The sequence below is a fragment of the Phascolarctos cinereus genome, unplaced genomic scaffold, assembly GCF_003287225.1.
Source record: "Phascolarctos cinereus isolate Bilbo 61053 unplaced genomic scaffold, phaCin_HiC Scaffold_5;HRSCAF=322, whole genome shotgun sequence".
Lineage (NCBI taxonomy): Eukaryota > Metazoa > Chordata > Mammalia > Diprotodontia > Phascolarctidae > Phascolarctos > Phascolarctos cinereus.
This window is the reverse complement of record NW_027555958.1, coordinates 124,897,223-124,916,996: the sequence shown is the minus strand read 5'-3', so window position 1 is coordinate 124,916,996 and position 19,774 is coordinate 124,897,223. Positions and strand designations below refer to the sequence as shown.

At 36.9% G+C, this 19,774-nt stretch overlaps 1 protein-coding gene across 1 annotated transcript in view; it reads left to right on the top strand.

The window, feature by feature from the left end:
- Positions 1 to 5,893, top strand: part of ENPP3 (ectonucleotide pyrophosphatase/phosphodiesterase 3) — a 119,155-nt gene extending 113,262 nt beyond the window's left edge. The window contains 1 exon segment of the mRNA XM_078155130.1: positions 4,221 to 5,893. Coding sequence (XP_078011256.1) covers positions 4,221 to 4,388 — 168 coding nt within the window. The 3' untranslated portion in view covers positions 4,389 to 5,893.
- Positions 5,894 to 19,774: the final 13,881 nt, after the last annotated feature.

The window sequence follows — 19,774 nt, the reverse complement described above, 5'->3', positions numbered from 1 at the left end:
TGCCCCCCCCCATAAAATAGCCTATATTATTGATATAAATTGTGCTTTCAGTTTACTAAAAGCTCTGTTTTTCCACACAAATTAGCCATTCCTTCTCTATCCTATACTTGTTCAATCAATTTTTTTGAACCTGAGACTATTATTTTACATTTATTCCTATTATTCAATCAATGAGCATTTCTTAAATACGTAACATGTGGCAGGCATTGTATTTCATACAAAATCTAAACAGCTCCTTTCAAGAATTTTACATTACACATACATCTCATTAGCTTTAGTCTGTCAATATCTTTTTGTTTTGTTTTAATGTAAAAATTAAAAGTTTGTTTATCAATAAATCCAATTATTTTATTTTGTCCCAGTATTTTGCACACCACTGCATGTGATAAGGTTGACAATAGCCTATAAATTTAATCAATTTTTGCATCAATATTTAGGCATTTTAATTAGAAAGTAGGACAGGAGCAGATGGTGAAAAATGTTTAAAAATAAGATTTGAGATCAAGAAACCAGAAAGATTAGTAGCTTGCAGACTATTTCAAAAAATTATACTAGAAAATTATGGACACATATATTGAATATATTTTTAGCATCTTTTTGGATACAGAGTTTGTTTTTAAATGTGTGTTCCTCCAAGCTTTGGGAAAAATCATTTCCAAATTTGATATGTATCCCATCTTCATACAAATCATTGATAAAAATGTTGACCAACACAGTGCCAATGATAGATCTATATGATCCAACAAATTAGCTATAGATTCACTAATAACTATTCTTTGGGTCCAGCCATTCATCCACATCTACCTAACTGTGGTCTTAAAGAATATATAGAGTTTCTATGGGTGCAGATGAATCCAAGATGACATTACTATCTAAGGGAATGGAATGAGTATAGAGAACTGTGGTAGCAGAAGAGCAGAGAGCATGTTCAAGGGACAAGTAACCCTGTATGGTTAATATTTTGAGTATACACATGGAAGTAATAGAAGTTAAAACTGAAAAGGTATAGTGGGTCCATATTGTGGAGTGCCTTGAAAGCAAGGCTAATGAATTTGGATTTAATGAAATAAGCTGTGAAGAGCCATTAAAAGTTTTGTAGTAGGGAAAAATGACATGATTAAAACTGCATTTTAGGAATACTAACCTGGCATCAGTAGTATATGATAGATTAGAACAAGGAGGCCCTGGAGCCTAACTGAGCAGTTAATAGCTTATTGCAATAGTCAAATTGAAAGGTCCTAAACTAGAATCATGGTGGTGGAAAGGGGACAGTTTAGAGAGTTTATCAAGGTAGAGTCAGTAAGATGATGATAGATTGGAAGATGAGGGAGAATCAAATGTATCTGAGGTTTTACACCTTGGAAATAAGAAAATCAGGTGTAGAAACTAGTTAGGGGAAGAAGGTGATTTTAGACATGTATATTTTCAGATGCCATGGAAATATTTAGATATTAATGTCCTTCAGGAAGTTGAAAATATAGTTCTATAGCTTGGGAGAGAGGTTAAAGCTTGAAATACAGGTCTAAGAGTCATCCAAATCAAGGTAATCACTTAAAACACAAGATTGAGTAAGTTCTCCAAGGGACACAATGTGGTGAGAAAATGGCCAAGCATAAACTCTGGGAAACAGGTTTATTAGGGGTATATGAAAAGGAGACAGAAAGGAGTAGTCAGAGAGTTTGAAAGGCTCATGGAAGTCAAGGGAGAACAGAATTGCACTAACTAATACTTATCAGGGGATCTTTGTTCCAGATAGCACTGGTTTAGATGAATCCTAAGGTCCCTTCTAACACTGAGATTCTGGGATTCCATGAAATGTAAAAGAGAATTCAAAGAAGATGAATACTGAGAAAAAAGAATAGATTTAGCAATTGAGAAGTCATTGGTAATTGTCAAGAGAGTAATTTCAGTAGAGTGGTGGGGACAGAAGCCAGATTGCATAAGTCACATTTGTATAGTATTTTATGATTTAATGGGTTTAAGAATGAGTGGGCAGTGATGACATGGTATCCGGGAAAGGAGTGATTATAGTCTGGATTTAGAGCTGGATGGAGTCTTAGTGGTCATATAGGCTAATCCTATCATTTTACAGATGAGGGAACTAGGGATCTAAGAAGTTAAATTATTTCCCAAAGTCAAAGTGGCAGACCTAGGATTTAAATCCAAGCTTTCTGACTAAAGCCAGGCCTTGTTCTGTTGCACCACGTTAACAATGTTAAATATGGAGGGAGGCCAAAAAGAATCAAGATTGAGAAATGAGCATTGAATTTGGCAAAAGATGGTGACTGATGAGCTTTTGTAGTGTATTTGGATATCCGTCTTGTCATATGGAATGGACCCCATCCTGTATAGCATTCCATAAGGGTGGCAAAAATTATGTGGACTTCCAAATACTTTGTCAAATACTATATGAATTCCTACTAGGCAGAGTTCTGTACCAGTCCTTCACGGACCAATCAGTGAATTAATCGATAAGCATTGATTAAGTGCCAGACACTGTCTAGGTTCAAGGGGTACAAATAAAAAGAATGAAATAATCTATGCACAAGGAACTTAGAAGTCTTGCAGACACATAAATATATCCAATGACTTTACTTGTTCCAGTTGCAGTTCCAGTTTACTTGTCCCTCCATCCTCTCTTTACTTACTGGTGTCCTATTCATCATTTCTTTCCTAACTCAAATATTCCCTCCTCTAGCAAGTCTTCCCTACTCTCCCAGCTAATAAAAACCTTTCCTCCCTTGGACCTCCCACCATGCTGTTTTGTACCTTGCTAATTCAATGTATCCTGTATGTATCTTGTTTGTAATAATTATTTTCATGTTGTCTCCCCTATTAGCATGTGAATTCCTTTATAACAGTGACTCTCTTCTACCTTCCTTTGTATCCCCAGGGCTTAGCACAATGCCTGGCACATAGTAGGAGCTTCCTAAATGGTTATTAACTGATCATGTATTATTTTGTGCTGTACTTAGAGTATGTATATATGCATGTATAATCATATTAGTAACTAATTCATATTCATATTAGACCATATTATATAAACTTTAAGCTCAGCATGGTACTCTGTACCCAGTAAGGAGTCAATAAATGTTTGTTAAACCTCATATATTGTATGCCTTACCGGTTAAGTGTAGACAGTTCATCTGACTTCAAATAAAATAGTCTAGTCTAATAGGGAAATGTTCAAATGAATCCATGATCTAATCTATTTGGAAGTTCCCACTGGTGATACAGATTTCAACCCATCTGTCATTGCCTGTTTTTTGCAGCTGTCGTCCATTTTTTTCCCCAAATGTTTCCCGAAGAGAGTTTACCCAATGTGCTGGAGGCCTTCTTTCCTTTCTTAGAAATATTAAAGTGAAAGAAAACTAACAGATGTTTAAGTAAAATACAAAAAAAAGCCCCCAAGAAAGTAAACTGAATAACAACATTGTATGGGCTACTACGTAGAACATTAGACCCAGCCAAGGTCTCATGCTACTGGACCATTTACAAATAAAATATTTGTCAGATAAATAATAATAGCCAAAATTTCTGTAATGTTTCAAGTTTTGCAAAGTGCTTTCTGTATATTAGATCATGTGAGCCTCATATTGAGTGGGTGGTCTCACCATTTTACAAAAGAAGAAATTGGGGCTCACAAGAGTTAAGTGGTTTCCTCTTGGTAACACAACTGATTAGATGTCACTGATGGCATTCAAGCCCGTCTTCCCTGACTATAAGCCCAGAATTTCTGTCACTATGATATTCTTGCTGCCTCTCTAATTTCACCAAATTAAGGCCCAAGCCCATGGAAGTGATCAGAAAAGAATTGATAGGGAACATTATATAAAATTCATCTTTTTTAATAAAACAATATGCTAGTGTTTAAAGCATATGTGATTTTTTTTACCATATAGGAACTACCAATATATTACTATCCTCTCTATGCCTTAGATCCATAAGTTGCTGTGGCTAAAAGATTCTTTGTTCTGTGGCCAGTCTAAGGATTAGTTTGGCTGATCCCCAGCCAATATATAAAATCCACAGTATTGAGCTCATATTCAGCTTTTCCCACTTTTCAACTCTGAATCTTTCAGAATTTATTCCTGAATTGTGTAGCCATCAATACTGCAGGGTTCTATCCACAACACAGCAAGGCATTCGAATAGGTCTTCAGGTCAAGAGCAAAATCTTAACCCATTAATATGTGCTTTTTATCTCTTTTTGCTCTCCAGGCAAATAGATCAGAGGACCTTTGGGTTGAAGAAAGATTTCAGGCTCATACTGTTCGGGTGCGTGATGTGGAACTTCTCACAGGACTTGACTTTTACCAAGACAGCAAACAGACTGTCTCTGAGATCTTACAGCTAAAAACATTCCTGCCCATTTTTGAGACTCAATAATGGAATATAGAAAGATAATTTTGAAGAATATGGGTAATCAGCTGTTCCTCTGCTGCAGGTTTAGACAATGAAGATGGTTATTACTTCTTCTTTAGCCTTAAAGCTGCACTGCATTGTCATTTCTTCCATCTTTTGCTTTTTCATGTCTTTTCATGCCATTTCATGGGCCTCTCAGCCTGTGTTTCCCCAGTGTACCCCAGAGAAAACAGAAGAAACAACTCCCAATTAGAGATTAAATCTACCACTTGAGTTTCACTGTAAAATAATCAAATAGGATACTTTGCTCAGAACACAAGGACACAAACTATATGCTTTTCTTTTCCAATATCCAGCCATCTTTTGTGAGCTGCTTACACAGTGTGGCAACATTTCATTCACCTGAAGGCACATTGAAACTCATTTGACAGAACCTTGATGTATTTTCACAAATTGCCCTGAAAGAATTTTAACTTTGTTTTTTACCAAAATTTCAATCAAATTATGGCTATTAAAATAACTAATAGCTTCAGAAGACATCTTCTATTCTAACTAAGTAGGTTTTAAACACTATAACATTAGTTTTTAAAAAATTAATAATGATGCTAATGTTTATATATAGTACTTTAAGATTTATGTTATTTAATTTGATCCTCCCAAAAGCTGTTAGGTAGCTATTATTGTTGTTCCCATTTTCAAGATAAGAAACAGGAAGGATTTGGACCCAGATCTTTCTGACTCCAAGTTCATTTCTTTTTCTACTACATTGAGCCACTTCCCAAATGAAAATGGAAATGTAGAAAGGTTTGAAGCATCTTTTTTTTTTCTTGGATAGTTTCAATTTTAAGAAACAGAAGAGATAGGAACCATAGATTTTCTTTCAAAGATTATTGGGTAACTTAGGTCCATATTGGATAACTTCTTCCATGTTTCAGTCTTTTTGTCTATATGGGTTTACGTAAAATATTGCTGATGAAATAGATTATGTAAGCAGAAACTATTGGCAAATTTCCAAATGTGTCTACAAAGATCCTGAATTCATTAGAAGTGGAGATTTTGAGCGTGGCTTTGGTAGGGAATGGGGAGGAGTGAATTTGTTTTACTTTAAAATAGATTCAAATTTTTTTTAGAAAAGTTCCAACCATTATAGAAAAATGCTTTTGTTGTAAAGATAGGGAATGATTCTTCCCAAACAATGTATTTCAGTTTTACAGTTCAAGAAGAGAAAGAAATAACTACCTGATAATTTAAGCAATGATTTGAATTTATGTAAATTATTTCCCTGGACCTAATTGACTAAAAAAACACATGGAGCATTGTTGGATGTATACTTTAATAATTCAGTCCTTGATTCTTCACATAGCTATGGTTTCTAACTTCATGATGGTTAGAGTTTTATTATTTCAGGTAATAAATTTGTTCTTTTTTTCTGTTTATATTGAAATATTATGAAGAACAGCAATTTTTAGAGTCATTTTCCCTCAAATAAATAATTGTTTAAATAAAAAATGACTTATTTCTGAACAGAATAGAGTGTAGTACAAGTTGTCACTTTTTAAAGTAGAATTGTATTCACCTAAACAAGCATAAATTATGAAAGGACTTGTAAAATCTAGAATTGATTTGGGGATTGGAATTGAACCCTCCATAGAGAAACGGGGATTTTCTATCTAAATGGGGTCAGATAAGGGTTAAGGAGCAAAATTAAAAGGATGGGAAAACCTATTAGCTGTAACTAGATCAAGGGAATATGGCCATAAAACGTTGCATGTAAATTTGCCTGGTGACTTTTGGGCACCTTCCAGAAGAAAACACAAATTACAAGCACACATCAGATAGTATATCTATAGTCAGAATTGGCGTGTTTCTTTTAAAGGGTTCGGAGATTCTAGTAGGTGCCAGAAAATAGAAACAAATCAGTGCCCATTGCTGCAGCGACAGGACATCCTTGCTCACTCTGATGATGTACTTAAGCATATATCTTTTGCCACTGGTTTTACTGGAATTAAATTTGGCATATATGAATTCTCAGTTTAGTAAATAATTATCAAGCACCTCCTGGGTGCCAGGCATTGTACTGGGTACTGGGAATACAAAGACAAAACAAAACATCTTTTCCTCAAAGGAGCCTCCATTCTATGTGGAGATAACACAGGCAGACTGAATTCTCATAAGTATCTCGTGGCATTAGGGAAGCCAGTGAATGGAGCTTGTTAGGTGTTTGTGTCTATTCTAACAAATTGAACTGATGTCCTTGATGTTGCAACATCCAGCTGGTTTTGGCACGTAAGAGTTTGCTTCCAAATTATATTTTGGCTTCTTTTGAATTTCTTTTTGCTCTAGGGAAATTTCTCTTTCCTTCCTCCACCCCCACCTTCTTCCCCACCCTACCATGACCACGACCACTACCAGTGGGACCACCAACACCACTCATAATCTGTTTGCTTTGCAAGGGTTGGGCGTGGGAATGAAAACAGGACATACACTGAAGCAATTTTGAAAACACAAACAAGATGAGTGGAAGAAAAGACTTCCTTTCTAAACAGCAGCCTTGGCAGACCACTATCAGTCAGTTGGTGGAGTAATACTTGAACCAGCTTTAAGACAGGAACAAACCACAGCCTTTCAAAGTCAGAGATACATGCAGTTCAGGCTCATTCAAATTCCAAACTAAATGAACTGTAATGAGAATTGATTATTAAATAATGCACTGGCTCTTTTGATGTTAAAACTATATATTAGGAACAATTATATATTGAGAATCAAAGGGTTGGAAGAAAGTTCATCTAGTTTGTATCCCTGCTTCTGGATAAAATAGACTCAATGTGATTTTCTTTAATTACCAGGGGACAGAGAGACAGACAGACAGACACACACACACACACACACACACACACACACACACACACACACACAAGACCTCTTAACCTGTCATGATAAACCACTGCAATACTTTGTAACTCTCAAAGTACATTCTTCCTAATAAGTAATTATATTGCTATAGTTTGTTCCTCTTGTCCTGTCAGTTTGTAATGATAATCTGCATGGTTTGTAATACTCATTTCTTCATGAATCATTCATTATTATATAGCAGAGCAGTGCATTTTAAAATGGAAAGGGACGTTAGAAATCACCTGTCCAACTTCCTGTTTGTAGAAATGAAGAAATTATTGACATACCGCATTTTTTTTTTGGCAGAAGCAGGAAGAAGACTCCAAATCTTTTGCCTCTCAAATGGATATTTCCATGCCCTTAAAGAATAGGATTATTACTCTTGAAGCTGCTTCTGTTTCTTATATATTAAGAGTTTTAGAACTATAACAGATCCCTGAATAGTGTGGTTAAGAGAATGCCAGAATGCAGTCAAGATTCCACCTTTCCCTCCTATTAATTTTGTGTCAATGAACAAGTCATTAGCCCTCCCTAAGCCTTAGCTTCCTTTGCTAAAAAATTGGAATAATAACAATAATACCTCTCTTATTACCATCCCTCATGGCTGTTGTGATGAGGCTCAAAAAGGCACATGCAGTATTTTACAAATCTTAATGTGCTATTTAAGATTCCACTATCACTACATTACTATTCATGTTCAGAGTCTTCCTTTGGCATGAAAGGCATAAGAATGGTTTGCTTTTTGAGGAGAAGGCTCAGAATTCATCTCTTTTCTGGTAGGGATGTGTCTTCTACATCTTTGCATTGTTAACATCGTGCTGCCCCCATGGTAAGGTGCTCCATGAATATTTGTTAGTAGAAGCTAAGCATCAGTGTGGCCTCACTAACGGGTACAGGGGTGGGGAACCCGTGGCCTCAAGGCCACATTTGGTCCTTTAGGTCCTCAAATGCGACCTTTTGAGTGAATCCAAACTTCACAGAACCAAAGGATTTAGATTCAGTTTGAATTCAGTCAAACGGCTGCACTTGAAGACCTAGAGGGCCACATGTGGCCCCGAGGCTGCAGGCTCCCGACCCCTGGTTAGGATACCTGTTTTTCCCATTTCATTTCATTCCACGATAAACTTCAGGCATATGGGTATTGCTTACTCAAGCTTGTCTGATCAACTGGCTCTCATTATTTATTTATTTTTGGAGAGCAAACATTTTTTTTTTTTGCCAGTGCTGACCTGAGCCTCCCAGCCTACTTTCTATTTCTCCTTTGCCAACTAAGGCCTCCCTTTGGGTTGCTAATTGGTAACCATAGAGACAGACAGAACTGGTTGGCAACCTTTTCCCTCCATGTCAGAGCAAAGAAGAAGCCAAAGGAGACTCCAACTTTGTAAGAAATCTCTTGCTCCCAGTAAGGCTGTAACACCTAGGATATGGAAGAAGAAACTGATCTATTTCCACTATGACAGAGAAACTGTAGGAATTTCATAAAGAATGAGGACTAATTTTAAGTAAGTCAGCTGAATCCTTTAAGTTACCTTATCTTTAATGGTCACATGGTTAAATACTGTAACTTAAGAAATGAGCAAGATTTCAGAATCAGAATTTCACAGGACTACAAATTTAGAGTTGCAAGAGACTTTTGAGGGCAATTGTGAGGGTCATATAGCTGGTAGAAATAATTTTAGTCGTGTCTGACTCTTCATGACCCCATTTGGATTTTTCTTGGCAAAGATTCTAGAATGGTTTGCCATTTCCTTCTCCAGCTCATTTTACAGATGAGGCAACTGAGGCAAAGAGAGTTAAGTGACTTGCCCAGGGCTACATAGCTAGTAAGTGTCTGAGGTCGGATTTGAACTCAGATCTTCCTGACTCCAGGCCTAGTACTCTATCCCTAGATGCCCTGATAATAATAATAGCTAGCACTTATGAAGTTTTCAAAGCACTTTACAAATGTTATCTCATTTGATCCTCACAATGACCTTTTGAAGTAGGTGCTCTCATTAACCCCGTTGTACAAATGAGGAAACTGAGGCTGAGAGAAGTAAGTACATTGTCTAGGTTACACAGGTAGTGAATGTCTGAAGCAAATTCAGGTCATTGCAACGGCAACTCTCTGTCCTTTAGCTAAGGTGGTGCACTGTATAGAGCACCAGCACTGGAGCAAGGAAGACCTGATTTCAAAACCTACTTCAGATGCTTATTAATTGTGTAACCCTGGCAAGCCTTAACCTCGGTTTGACTTGGTTTCCTTAATTGTAAAATGGGGATCATAATAACACCTACCTGCCGTGATTGTTGTGAGGCTCAAATGAAATAAAATTTGTAAAAAGCGCTTAACACAGTGCCTGCCAGAGAGTTTGTTCCCTTCCCCTTTCCCCATCCTCTGCATCACCTCACTACACTGCAAGGCATGATATGAACCCAAGTCTTCCTAATTTCAAGTTTAAAATCATTATCGCTCTACTGTTCTGCCTCTCTAGAGTTGGAAGAATGCTCATAAACCATCTCGTTCAAGCCATACTTGAACAAGAATCTTCTCTACAATGTACCTGCCTAGTGGTCCTCCTGCCTTTTCCTGAAGAACTCTAGTGAGTGTGAATGTAATACCCTTCTCCACTTCTATATTACTTCTCTTATTTTCCATGATCTTTCTAGACCATAAATAGCAGATAGTGGCACAGGGATCACATATACCACTTCTTTTGTTTTTGTCCCATGGGATGAAATTTCCTTGGATCTGGTATAACAATCAGACACCTCAGTGCTCCATAACATTTTCCTTCTTCTCTTGTATTTCAACTTCATACGAGCTATTTTTTTGTACTGTCTCTTTTAGTCCAAAGATATAGAGCTAGAATAGACCTCAGAGTCCATCTGACCATTTCATTGTCAGAGAAAATGGAAGCCAATTAGTAACTTGGGTATCAACCCAGTACTATAATATTTCAATGTGTCTATGATCTTGTTGATGTAGGTATCACTTCTGCTGGTGCAGATCACACTCATCCATACCTACCTCATCCTGTATAATTTTTGTCCATATTTTCACATAGTCTCTTAATTGAAGGTCTACCCATTGTGCTTTTTCTAGGTTTTTAATTGCACACACACACACACACACACACACACACACACACACATTAATTCATTCATTTGTTTCAGTCACGTCTGAATCTGTGACCCCATTTGGGATTTTCTTGGCAAAGATACTCAAGTAATAAAAAGATACTCCTTCTCCAACTCATTTTACAGACGAGGAAACTGAGGCAAACAGGGTTAAGTGACTTTTCCAGGGTCACAAAGCCAGTAAGTGCAGGAGGCCAGATTTGAACTCAGAAAGATGAGTCTTCCTGACACCAGGCCTGACAATCTACCCCCTGTGCCACCTAGCTATCCTGTATAGATACATATATACACAATACATGAACTTATACATATTCATGCATATACATATATGTATGCATATATAAACAATACATGCATACATGCCATTTATATATACATATCTATAAATAAACACATACAATTCATGCATACACAAATATGTGCATGAATATAGATGTATACAACACAGGGGTGTTTACATGTATGTATATATATGTGTACAGCAGACATATGTGTACACACATATAACTTGTATATGTATATATCATGAGTACCAATTCACTCAAGCTGTCCATTCATCCCTCATTCTGCCTGCACATTTCTGATTGTACAGTCCCTGGATGATATACTATATACCATTTGTGTGTGTGTATGTGTGTGTGTGTGTGCACTGATCATTACTGAAAATGTGTTGTGGTTCAGTTATGGCTGCCATATATCTCTTTACTGTCCTTAAAGTTACCTACAACTTGTCTTAAGATTTGCAGTTATACAGCATCATTGATAGAATACTGATACCAAAATGATTGGCTATACGAAACTGAATGCTGTGTAATCATCATAGTCAAGCTTGGCCTGGAAGAAGAGAGGAAAAAATATTACTCTCCCCTCTTTGCAGAAGTAAGGGGTTATGGGTGTGAAGCATTATATGTGAAGTCAGACTTGGTTGATGAGTTATTTAGTTTGAGAGAAAGAAGTGGGGGAGGGATGGACATATTTGGAAATGGAAATGAAGGTAATGTAAAAAACAAAAAAAGTTAAAAGATCATTTGGCATAATAACATTAAAAACAATAATGTTGCTATAAACAGTACTCAGACTACTTCTAGGGCAAAGTGAATTATTATTCATTAAACTCAAATAACTGTAGGGAGTCAAGCTGGATGATTTAATCTATATCTTTCTCTATTTCACCCCATAATTACAAATCACTTATGCCTGAATTACATGTATAGGGGCTTCTACTTATTTCCATTTTTTTTGTGAACACAGCCTCTATGACGCAAATTTGTAGACTCCACTAATTTGAAATTGTCTATGACTTGGAGGCTTAACTGCTTTATTTCCTGCCAGCACATTTTCCCCAACTGGAGAGGTTAGTTAGTCATGGTGACAGTATCCTATACTATGTATATAGTTTGTGGTTGATTGGATCATTGCATTCGGACTGGCCTTCTGTGAGTTGGAAGGATATTCAAATATCTTTTGCTTACAGTCACATCAAAATAACTGAAATGACCAATTTGTTCATCATGATAAGCTGGAGAATATACAGGAAAGGATAACGAGACTGGTAGGAAAACTAGAGATTATACAAGGATTTGTTGAAAAAGCTTAGAGATGTTTAGCATAGAGATGAGAAGACTTGGAGGTGGGGGTGGAGTGGAGATACCATGGCACAATGGAAAAAAAATGCACTGGTTCTCAGATCAGAGGTTGAATTCTACCTCTTTCATTTACTGTCTTAGATTGGGCTTAATCTTTCTGGGTGTCACTTTCCTTACTAGCAGAATGAGAGAATTATACTAGATAGCTGCTAAGATCCCTTCTACCTCAGAATCTGTGATTCTATGAAAACAGCTGCTTTCAAGTATTTGAAGAAAAGGAGACAACTAGGTTTGTTCTCTCTGACCCCAGAATTATGCATCACAGTGGAAACTTCAAGATTCAGCTGTAGACTTGTCAGAAGTAGCAAGGTGGCATAGTAAATAAGTCTGGTATATCTGAGTTCAAATCCAGTCTTAGACATTTGCTAGCTGAATAACTTTCTTGGCCTCAGTTTCATCATCTGTAAAATGGTCTTTAGGAAATAACTTTACCTCTTTTAGACGCAGTTCCCTCATTTGTAAGACTGTAGCTGACCCAATAGGAGGCAAGATGCAGCATTTTGTTGCTGAAAGAGTGATGAACTTGAAATCAGAAGACCTTAGTTTGAATCCTTCCTCAGAAAGTTACAGGAGGGTAGGTTCAGATCGAGAAACAGGGATGTCCTGGAACCTCTTTGAGTGCTAATAGTTATTTTTTTTTTTTTGGTGAGGCAATTGGGGTTAAGTGACTTGCCCAGAGTCACACAGCTAGTGAATGTTATGTGTCTGAGGTCAAATTTGAACTCAGGTCCTCCTGACTCCAGGGCCAGTGCTGTATGCACTGTGCCACCTAGCTACCCCTTAACTGTTAAATTTTTTAATGTGAGCATTCATACCTTAGAAATGGACAAATCCTACAAATCAGAGCTTGACTTATGGTTTTGTTAATTGTTTAAACTTAAGAAAGTGACCGAGGAAATGTTAATGATGCAGATTAAACTAAAAAATGCATCAAGGGTTAATTTTCCCCTTGAAGTTCTGATTGTTAAGCATTTAGCAATATATACCCAAGTGTATGCATCTGTGGTTGGCAGAGGCGATGGGTTATAATGGGTTTAAGATTTAAATTTTAATTTAAGTAGAAAATGCTGTGGTTATAATGATTTTAGATTGAACTCTTAAGCAAGCACTATGTTTAAAGCACTGGGGTGGAGGGCATGGGGGAGCAGTAAAGGAGTCAAGAAATAAGTAGAAGAGATCCACTCCTCTATAGGAGTTAGTGAATCAAAAAGCACTCACGAAAGTTTGTTTAGCCATTCTCCAATTGATGGGCATTACTTCATCATAAAGAAGTTTCTTGCCCACCACCAACTTGTCCTATCAGAGAGATTTCCATCCAAGGTTAAATTCTATAAAAACCAAAGAATACACAGGCTGAAACAGGCAAACAGTCCTGAGTCCCCCTTTCCCTCTTTTGTGATATTGTCTGTCTTGAAATATTCTTGTTCCCCCACCTTTGCCTCTATATCCTGCTTCTAGTTCCTTAACATTAGTCCTGAAGTTCCCTTTCCCAAGATCCTTACTGTAATCAGGGGGATAGTGACAATGAAAACAAGGGTAGAATAATGAGCACTCATTTACCTTACATGACCACTCAGTCTTGTGGTTATTGGCTTACAATAGGAAGTACCTATGGTGTGGTGGAAAGATTCTGAGTGTAGAGTCAGAGGCTATCAGCTTTGCCACTTACAGGCTGAGTAGCCTTAGATAAATCAGCCGGTAAGGATTTGTTAAACATTGACAGTGCAACTAACACTGTTCTAGGCATGGGAATACAAATGCCAAAGCAAGATAGTCCCTGCCCTGAAGGAGCTTTCATCTTCCCTCAGGGATGGTGCCCTGTCACTTCCTAAATCCCTTTAAGTTTAGCTCACTGGATGCCTGCTTACATGAAGCCTTTTTTTCTGATTCCCACTAATGATTCTCCACTCCCAAATTATTTTGCATTCATTTTTTATATATCTTTACTTTTATAAAATTTTACTTATCTGTGAACATGCTCTACCCTGCAATGGAATGGTATCTCTCTGATCTCCTACTGGTAGGAAAGATCACCTGTAAGGCAGAAGATGCCAGGTAGTTTGTGTATAATTAGTGTTAATTGAATGATTGCTGCATATAAGCATCATGGAAGCACCAAGAACATAAGAATACTTTTATGAATTAATAAAGGCCTATGAATCCATTTGCTCTAGGAATTTAAACTAGCCACAAAAAAATAAAACCAGACTTCTGAAAGAAGAATTTAAATCCAAAAATTTAAAACAATATAAATATATTAATAGGATTTGGGGATATAGATACAACCATAACATGCATTGTTGATATGATGTCATTTTTCTGAAAAAGGCTGAAAAAAAAGAAAGAAAAAGACTGATAAAAGTAATCACAGGATGTGTGATTAAAAAAATCAATTATAAGATTTAAATCAATTGGGGGTTAAATAACTGCAGTGAAGTTGTTTTCTTTTTTTTACCTTGGTATTAGATAGACAACTTAATAGCCTAGGCTGCCATGTTGTGTATAGTTTTTAACAATTATAGTTGTATTTTGAATCTGCAAGGTAGTAACCAAGTTGCTCTATTTTTGTCCCCTTTAGCACTTTTTTGGTTTTCTTCCTTGTGTTTTAGAAAAAAGTTTTATTGATGCTCTTTTTGGGGCTTTTTATTACTACCACCAATCTTTCTATCCATTAGAAGCTTCCTCCCCTTTTGTAAAGAACATGGCTAGTACAGCCATACAAGTCATCTCATTGGTTTGGACTGAGCATCTATATTGTGCAATTCAGTTCATTCTTTAACAATGCAAACATATCCAATGAGTTCTTGATACTTATAAAAGATTATCACAGAATCATAGAATTGTAAAGCAGGAAAGTAAAATTGAGGTTTCTGTGTTTTTTTCTCTGATGATTGCTTTCTCCAAGTCATGGAAGAGAGTTCTTGTGTATCGAGAAGTGGATATTGTATGGGATGGAATGCTGAAAGGGAAAAAGAATTTGTAAGGAGAGTCTAGGGTAGGGACAGGACACCAAGATAAACTGCATCCAATTCACAGTTCTGCTGAGGGTAAGTGCTGGTGTCTTGCTAGATTGTATGCTGTAAGAGGGCAGGCATTTAAAAGGTGCTTAAATATGTTTGCTGAACTGAGTTGTCACCACATCAATCAAATGAGTGATTGGTCTTTGGAGAAGGAAGATGCAGAAATTAAAACCTTAAGAAAATGTAAATTTGAAGGTTTAGTTTTGTTTTTTAAAATAAAAATAACCCCTAGAATATAAATGTGAATCTTGAAACCCAAACATGAAGAAGAGCAATTAAAGAATAAAGGCTTTGGTTATTTAAAAAACAACAACAACATCATATTGTATAAGCTAAAAAATGTTTGTCTAGGAGTCTTGATAGTGCCAATAGTTGGGGGGTAGGGGAGGGAGAGTTTCCCCTCAAAATTCATCATGTAAGTACAGTCATTGATGACTCTAGACTTGTCTGGATTGGAGACTTATTTGATGGAATCTTTGTGGGAAACTTTTCCCTCATTCCCTTTACAAGCCAAGACCCACAGTGTTGGAAATAGTAGGTAAGTAACTGGCTGCTTATGGATAGTGTTAAATGGTTGGAAAAGCTTTTATTTGGTTAGAAAAGCTATCAATTTAGATCTTCTTACCACTATTGTCTGTGAACCATGGTACATGGTGCTAGATGTAATGATTAACTAGATATAAGCGGAAATATAATTTATATAATTTTCCTTAAATTTAAAGTGCAGGATTTACAAAGATTGTGAAAAATGACTTTTTAGAAAAAAAAAGTTTCTTTTCCTGGAAATAGCTCTATTTGTGGGTTTCATATATTTCCAGAAGCCATTGCTTCTTGGTGGTAGTTGTTGTTTTAAAATAGCAATTAGGTTCTGTCATGTAGAGGGAGAGATGCTTCCGTGTTTTGTGAGCTGATTCTACCTTTGGGAAAGCTCAGTAAAGAGGGCAGATCCAGGAAAAGGGAATCTTCCTGACTTCAGCTCCTCAGTGCAAAGGTAATAATTAATAAATGACCATTTACTAAGTTCCTACCTAGGAGTTAGGCTCTATGCCAGGCACCAGGGATACATATGCAAAGAATCAAGCAGACTGTACATGACATATTTTGCTTTGCAGGAAGAGGGTACAAATTGTCAGGTTAAGACGGGATTGGAATGATGAGAAGGTCATAGTATCATACTGGACATTAGTTGAACTATGGGCCATGAAGGGGAAAAATGAAAAATGTGTAGCTTAAAAAAGAATAAAGCAAGTTGTTATCTATGTGAGAATATGTGTACTCACAGTTACAGATATATACACATTTATTTATATTTCACAAACAAGGGAGTTTAAATATAAAATACAGAAATTATTCTCCACTGGGAAGGATAAAAAAGTTCCCAGTAACTGTAAGTGCTCGAGGTGGAGTATATGGATGTTCAAGGAGGTCTAGCACCTCTGGCATGAGGGCTTGCTGAGCCCTTTTCAGGGCTGCTCATCCACCTTCCATGTCCACCTTTTCACCTGCGGCTCCAACAAGCGGTAGTATGCACAGCAGCCACACCTCAGTAAAACCATCTTGGTAGGCAGGCTAAAACCAGGTTAAGGGTAACGGACAGGCCTCCAAGCAGTAGGTGAGTTAGAGGGATGTCTACCCCAAGCCTGTGAAGACTTGCACTGGTGGAATGGGCAGATGAGAGCAATTTGTTCCAATGGTCATGAAGGCAGCTGAAGTAGGTACTGTGGAGCGCTTAGAGCTTGGTCAGACAAGGAAGACACCAAGGTCATCCACTACATCCTGGACCATCTGTCCTGACTTTTGTCCTCCTACTGAACTTTGATGACTCTCTAGAGTAAAACTGAAAGTTTTTGAAAAGTATTTTCTTTGAGGCGAAAGGATTTCTTCATTGAAATGACACTAGATAACATCTATAATTCCAGTATTTGATGACTTTTGTACTATTAAAATTATTGAATTTCTTTGGTACAGATGCTCCCTCAATCAACAGAAATCACAATTCTTCTTCCTTCCATGTCCTAGAAAATGATCTTCATGAGATGCTATAGGCAAACACACACATACATATGAGACACATATATCATATATATGGACTATTACTGGAACCTCTTATCTCCCACCCACTGATGCTTGTCTTTTAACAACAGCAATAACAATAACAACAACCATGAAGAAAAAAAAAGATTAAGATAATGATCTTCTCTGATGGAATCTTCCTTGTTTCTCACCCATAGTTAGCCATCTGAATTATTTAATCAATCAATCAATTAATCAAAAAGTATTTATTAAATCCCACTAGACATGGGCATATAAATACAAAAGCAGTCCCTACCCTTAAGGTAATTGCATTCTACTGGGGGAGACAACAGTAGATAAATATGCAAATATTTAAATATGTGCATGTCATCATATACATACATATGAGCATACAGGTACACACATACATACATGTGTGTATATATGTGTTTGTGTGTGTGTGTGTATGTGTACATGTATGGTTCTTGGCCAACAGACACAGATTGTCTCTGAGACTATATTTGAAGTTTGGTTGGTCCTTTTGGACACTGACATAACCTTCTAACAACCAGACGAGGTATTGGAGTGGGACTTCAGTGAACAATCTATTACTCTATCAACTTTTAATTCCCCAAAGGAGGCTGAATGTTTGGGAAATATTCAGACATTTTCCAAAAAGGAAGCTATTAAAAGCAGAGTATATGGAACATGATTCACTTTCCTGAATTCCAAGAAACCAATACCTCTGTGTTTCCTTAGTCAGATGAGTCATTCTTCCTGGATATGCTAATAGATTTCAGGGGAGTTGGGTGACATAACACATTAGAGAATGAACAAGAATGAAAGGGTGATCTGAATATTATAGCATAAGTAGGTGGTTTTAAAAGTTTTATTGATACTTTCTGTTTATTTTTACATTTATGGACATCATACAAAAGCCACTTACTTCCACCATATAATGACCATATCTGATGAAACTTTCAATGTTACTAGGTAGTGGAGAAGAGGAGATATGGTTTTCTAGCACTACAATTCATGAAACCCCATTGATGTGTCCCCCATTGATTTTTCAGTTGATATCAATTAGCCAATAGAGTAAATCTGATTTTAGCAATGACTCAGGTGGTATAGTAAGTAGAGTTGGTGGAAGACAGAACCTCTCTCCTCCTCCCCAAGTGATTGTCTCTCAGAGGCTCAGATGGGGATTACTTCTACCTTTGGACTAGCCCTCTATAGGAATCCTAGGTTCCCAACTGGTTTGGTATTTTATTAAACGCTCCACGAAGGATGACTAATTCTTTTCTACAAATTCCAATACATTTCCTGTGCAGAGTCATTTCTTTTCATCCAATGGCTACAAACATCTTGCTTCCTTGATTGAGCAGAGGTATTCTCCTTTGATAAATGGGTTGAGAGTGATTGACTGTGGTTGGGATGAAGATACAGCCTTTACTTATTCACATATACCACAGTAATTTTCAGTCATTTTTGGATTCATAGGCAGATTCTTTGTTTCTAGGTTGTTTTTTTTAATGTGTGTGATGAAAGCCATTTTATTCCTTTTTATTTCTTATTCTGCTGCCTTTATAAACTGTTTTTGTGATCTCACTTTTATGATAACCATGTCTTCAATATGCTACTCTGTCTTTGTCCTTTTCTGTAACAGAAATAAAGCTTCAGTTATTCAAACACTTACTTTTCATAACTTCTCTCTTAGCTTCCATACTATGAGTTGCTAGTGGTTCTTCTCCTACTTCTCTGAACTGTCTCTTTCAAGGACTCATCTTCTTCCTATACCTTAGCACGGGTGGCTACAGAGGTTCTGTACTTAGTCCCCTTCCCTCTCTGTGTTATATTCCTTGTTAAACTCATCTATTCTCAACAATCAGCTCTAATCAGATTACTTAGAAATCAAGTCTTTACTGTCAAGCTCCTCCTTCAAGTCTGAACAACTACTTTAAACCAGATTACTCACTAACCAAAATTTTGTCCTCAAGATCCCTTCAGAACTTTACTCCTGTATTTCCAACTGCCTGTGGGGTGTTTGCCTCCAAATGTTCCATCTTAAATTCAGCAAGTCCAAAAATGAACTCTTCATTTTTGCCTTTGTCATTGTTTCCCTCCTTCTAACTGCTCTGTTTCTGCTGAGGATAGCTCTATCCACCCAGGCCCATAACCTCAAAATAATTTTTTTTAACTTTAATTTTAATTTTTTTAAAATATAAATTTATTTATTTTTAGTTTTCAACATTTACTTCCACAAGATTTTGAATTCCAAATTTTCACCCCATCTTGCCCCTCCCCCATCCCAAGATAGCATGCATTCTGAATACCCCTTCCCCTAGTCTGCCCTCCCTTCTATCTCTCCCCCCCCCTTCTCTTATCCCCTTCCCCTTCTATTTTCCTGTAGGGCAGGATAGATTTCTGTACCTCATTTCCTGTATTTCTTATTTCCCAGTTGCATGTGGAAACATTTTTTTAAACATGTTTTTAAAACTTTGGGTTCCAAATTTTCTCCCTTCCTCCCACCCCCCCCACCCTCATTGAAAAGGCAAGCAAGTCAATACAGGCCATACATGTGCAGTTATGCAAAACACTTCCATAGTAGACATGTTGTGAAAAACTAACTCTATTTCCCTTAATCCTATCTCCCCCCCATTTATTCTATTCTTTCTTTTGACCCTGTCCCTCCTCAGAAGTACTTCCTTCTGATTACCCC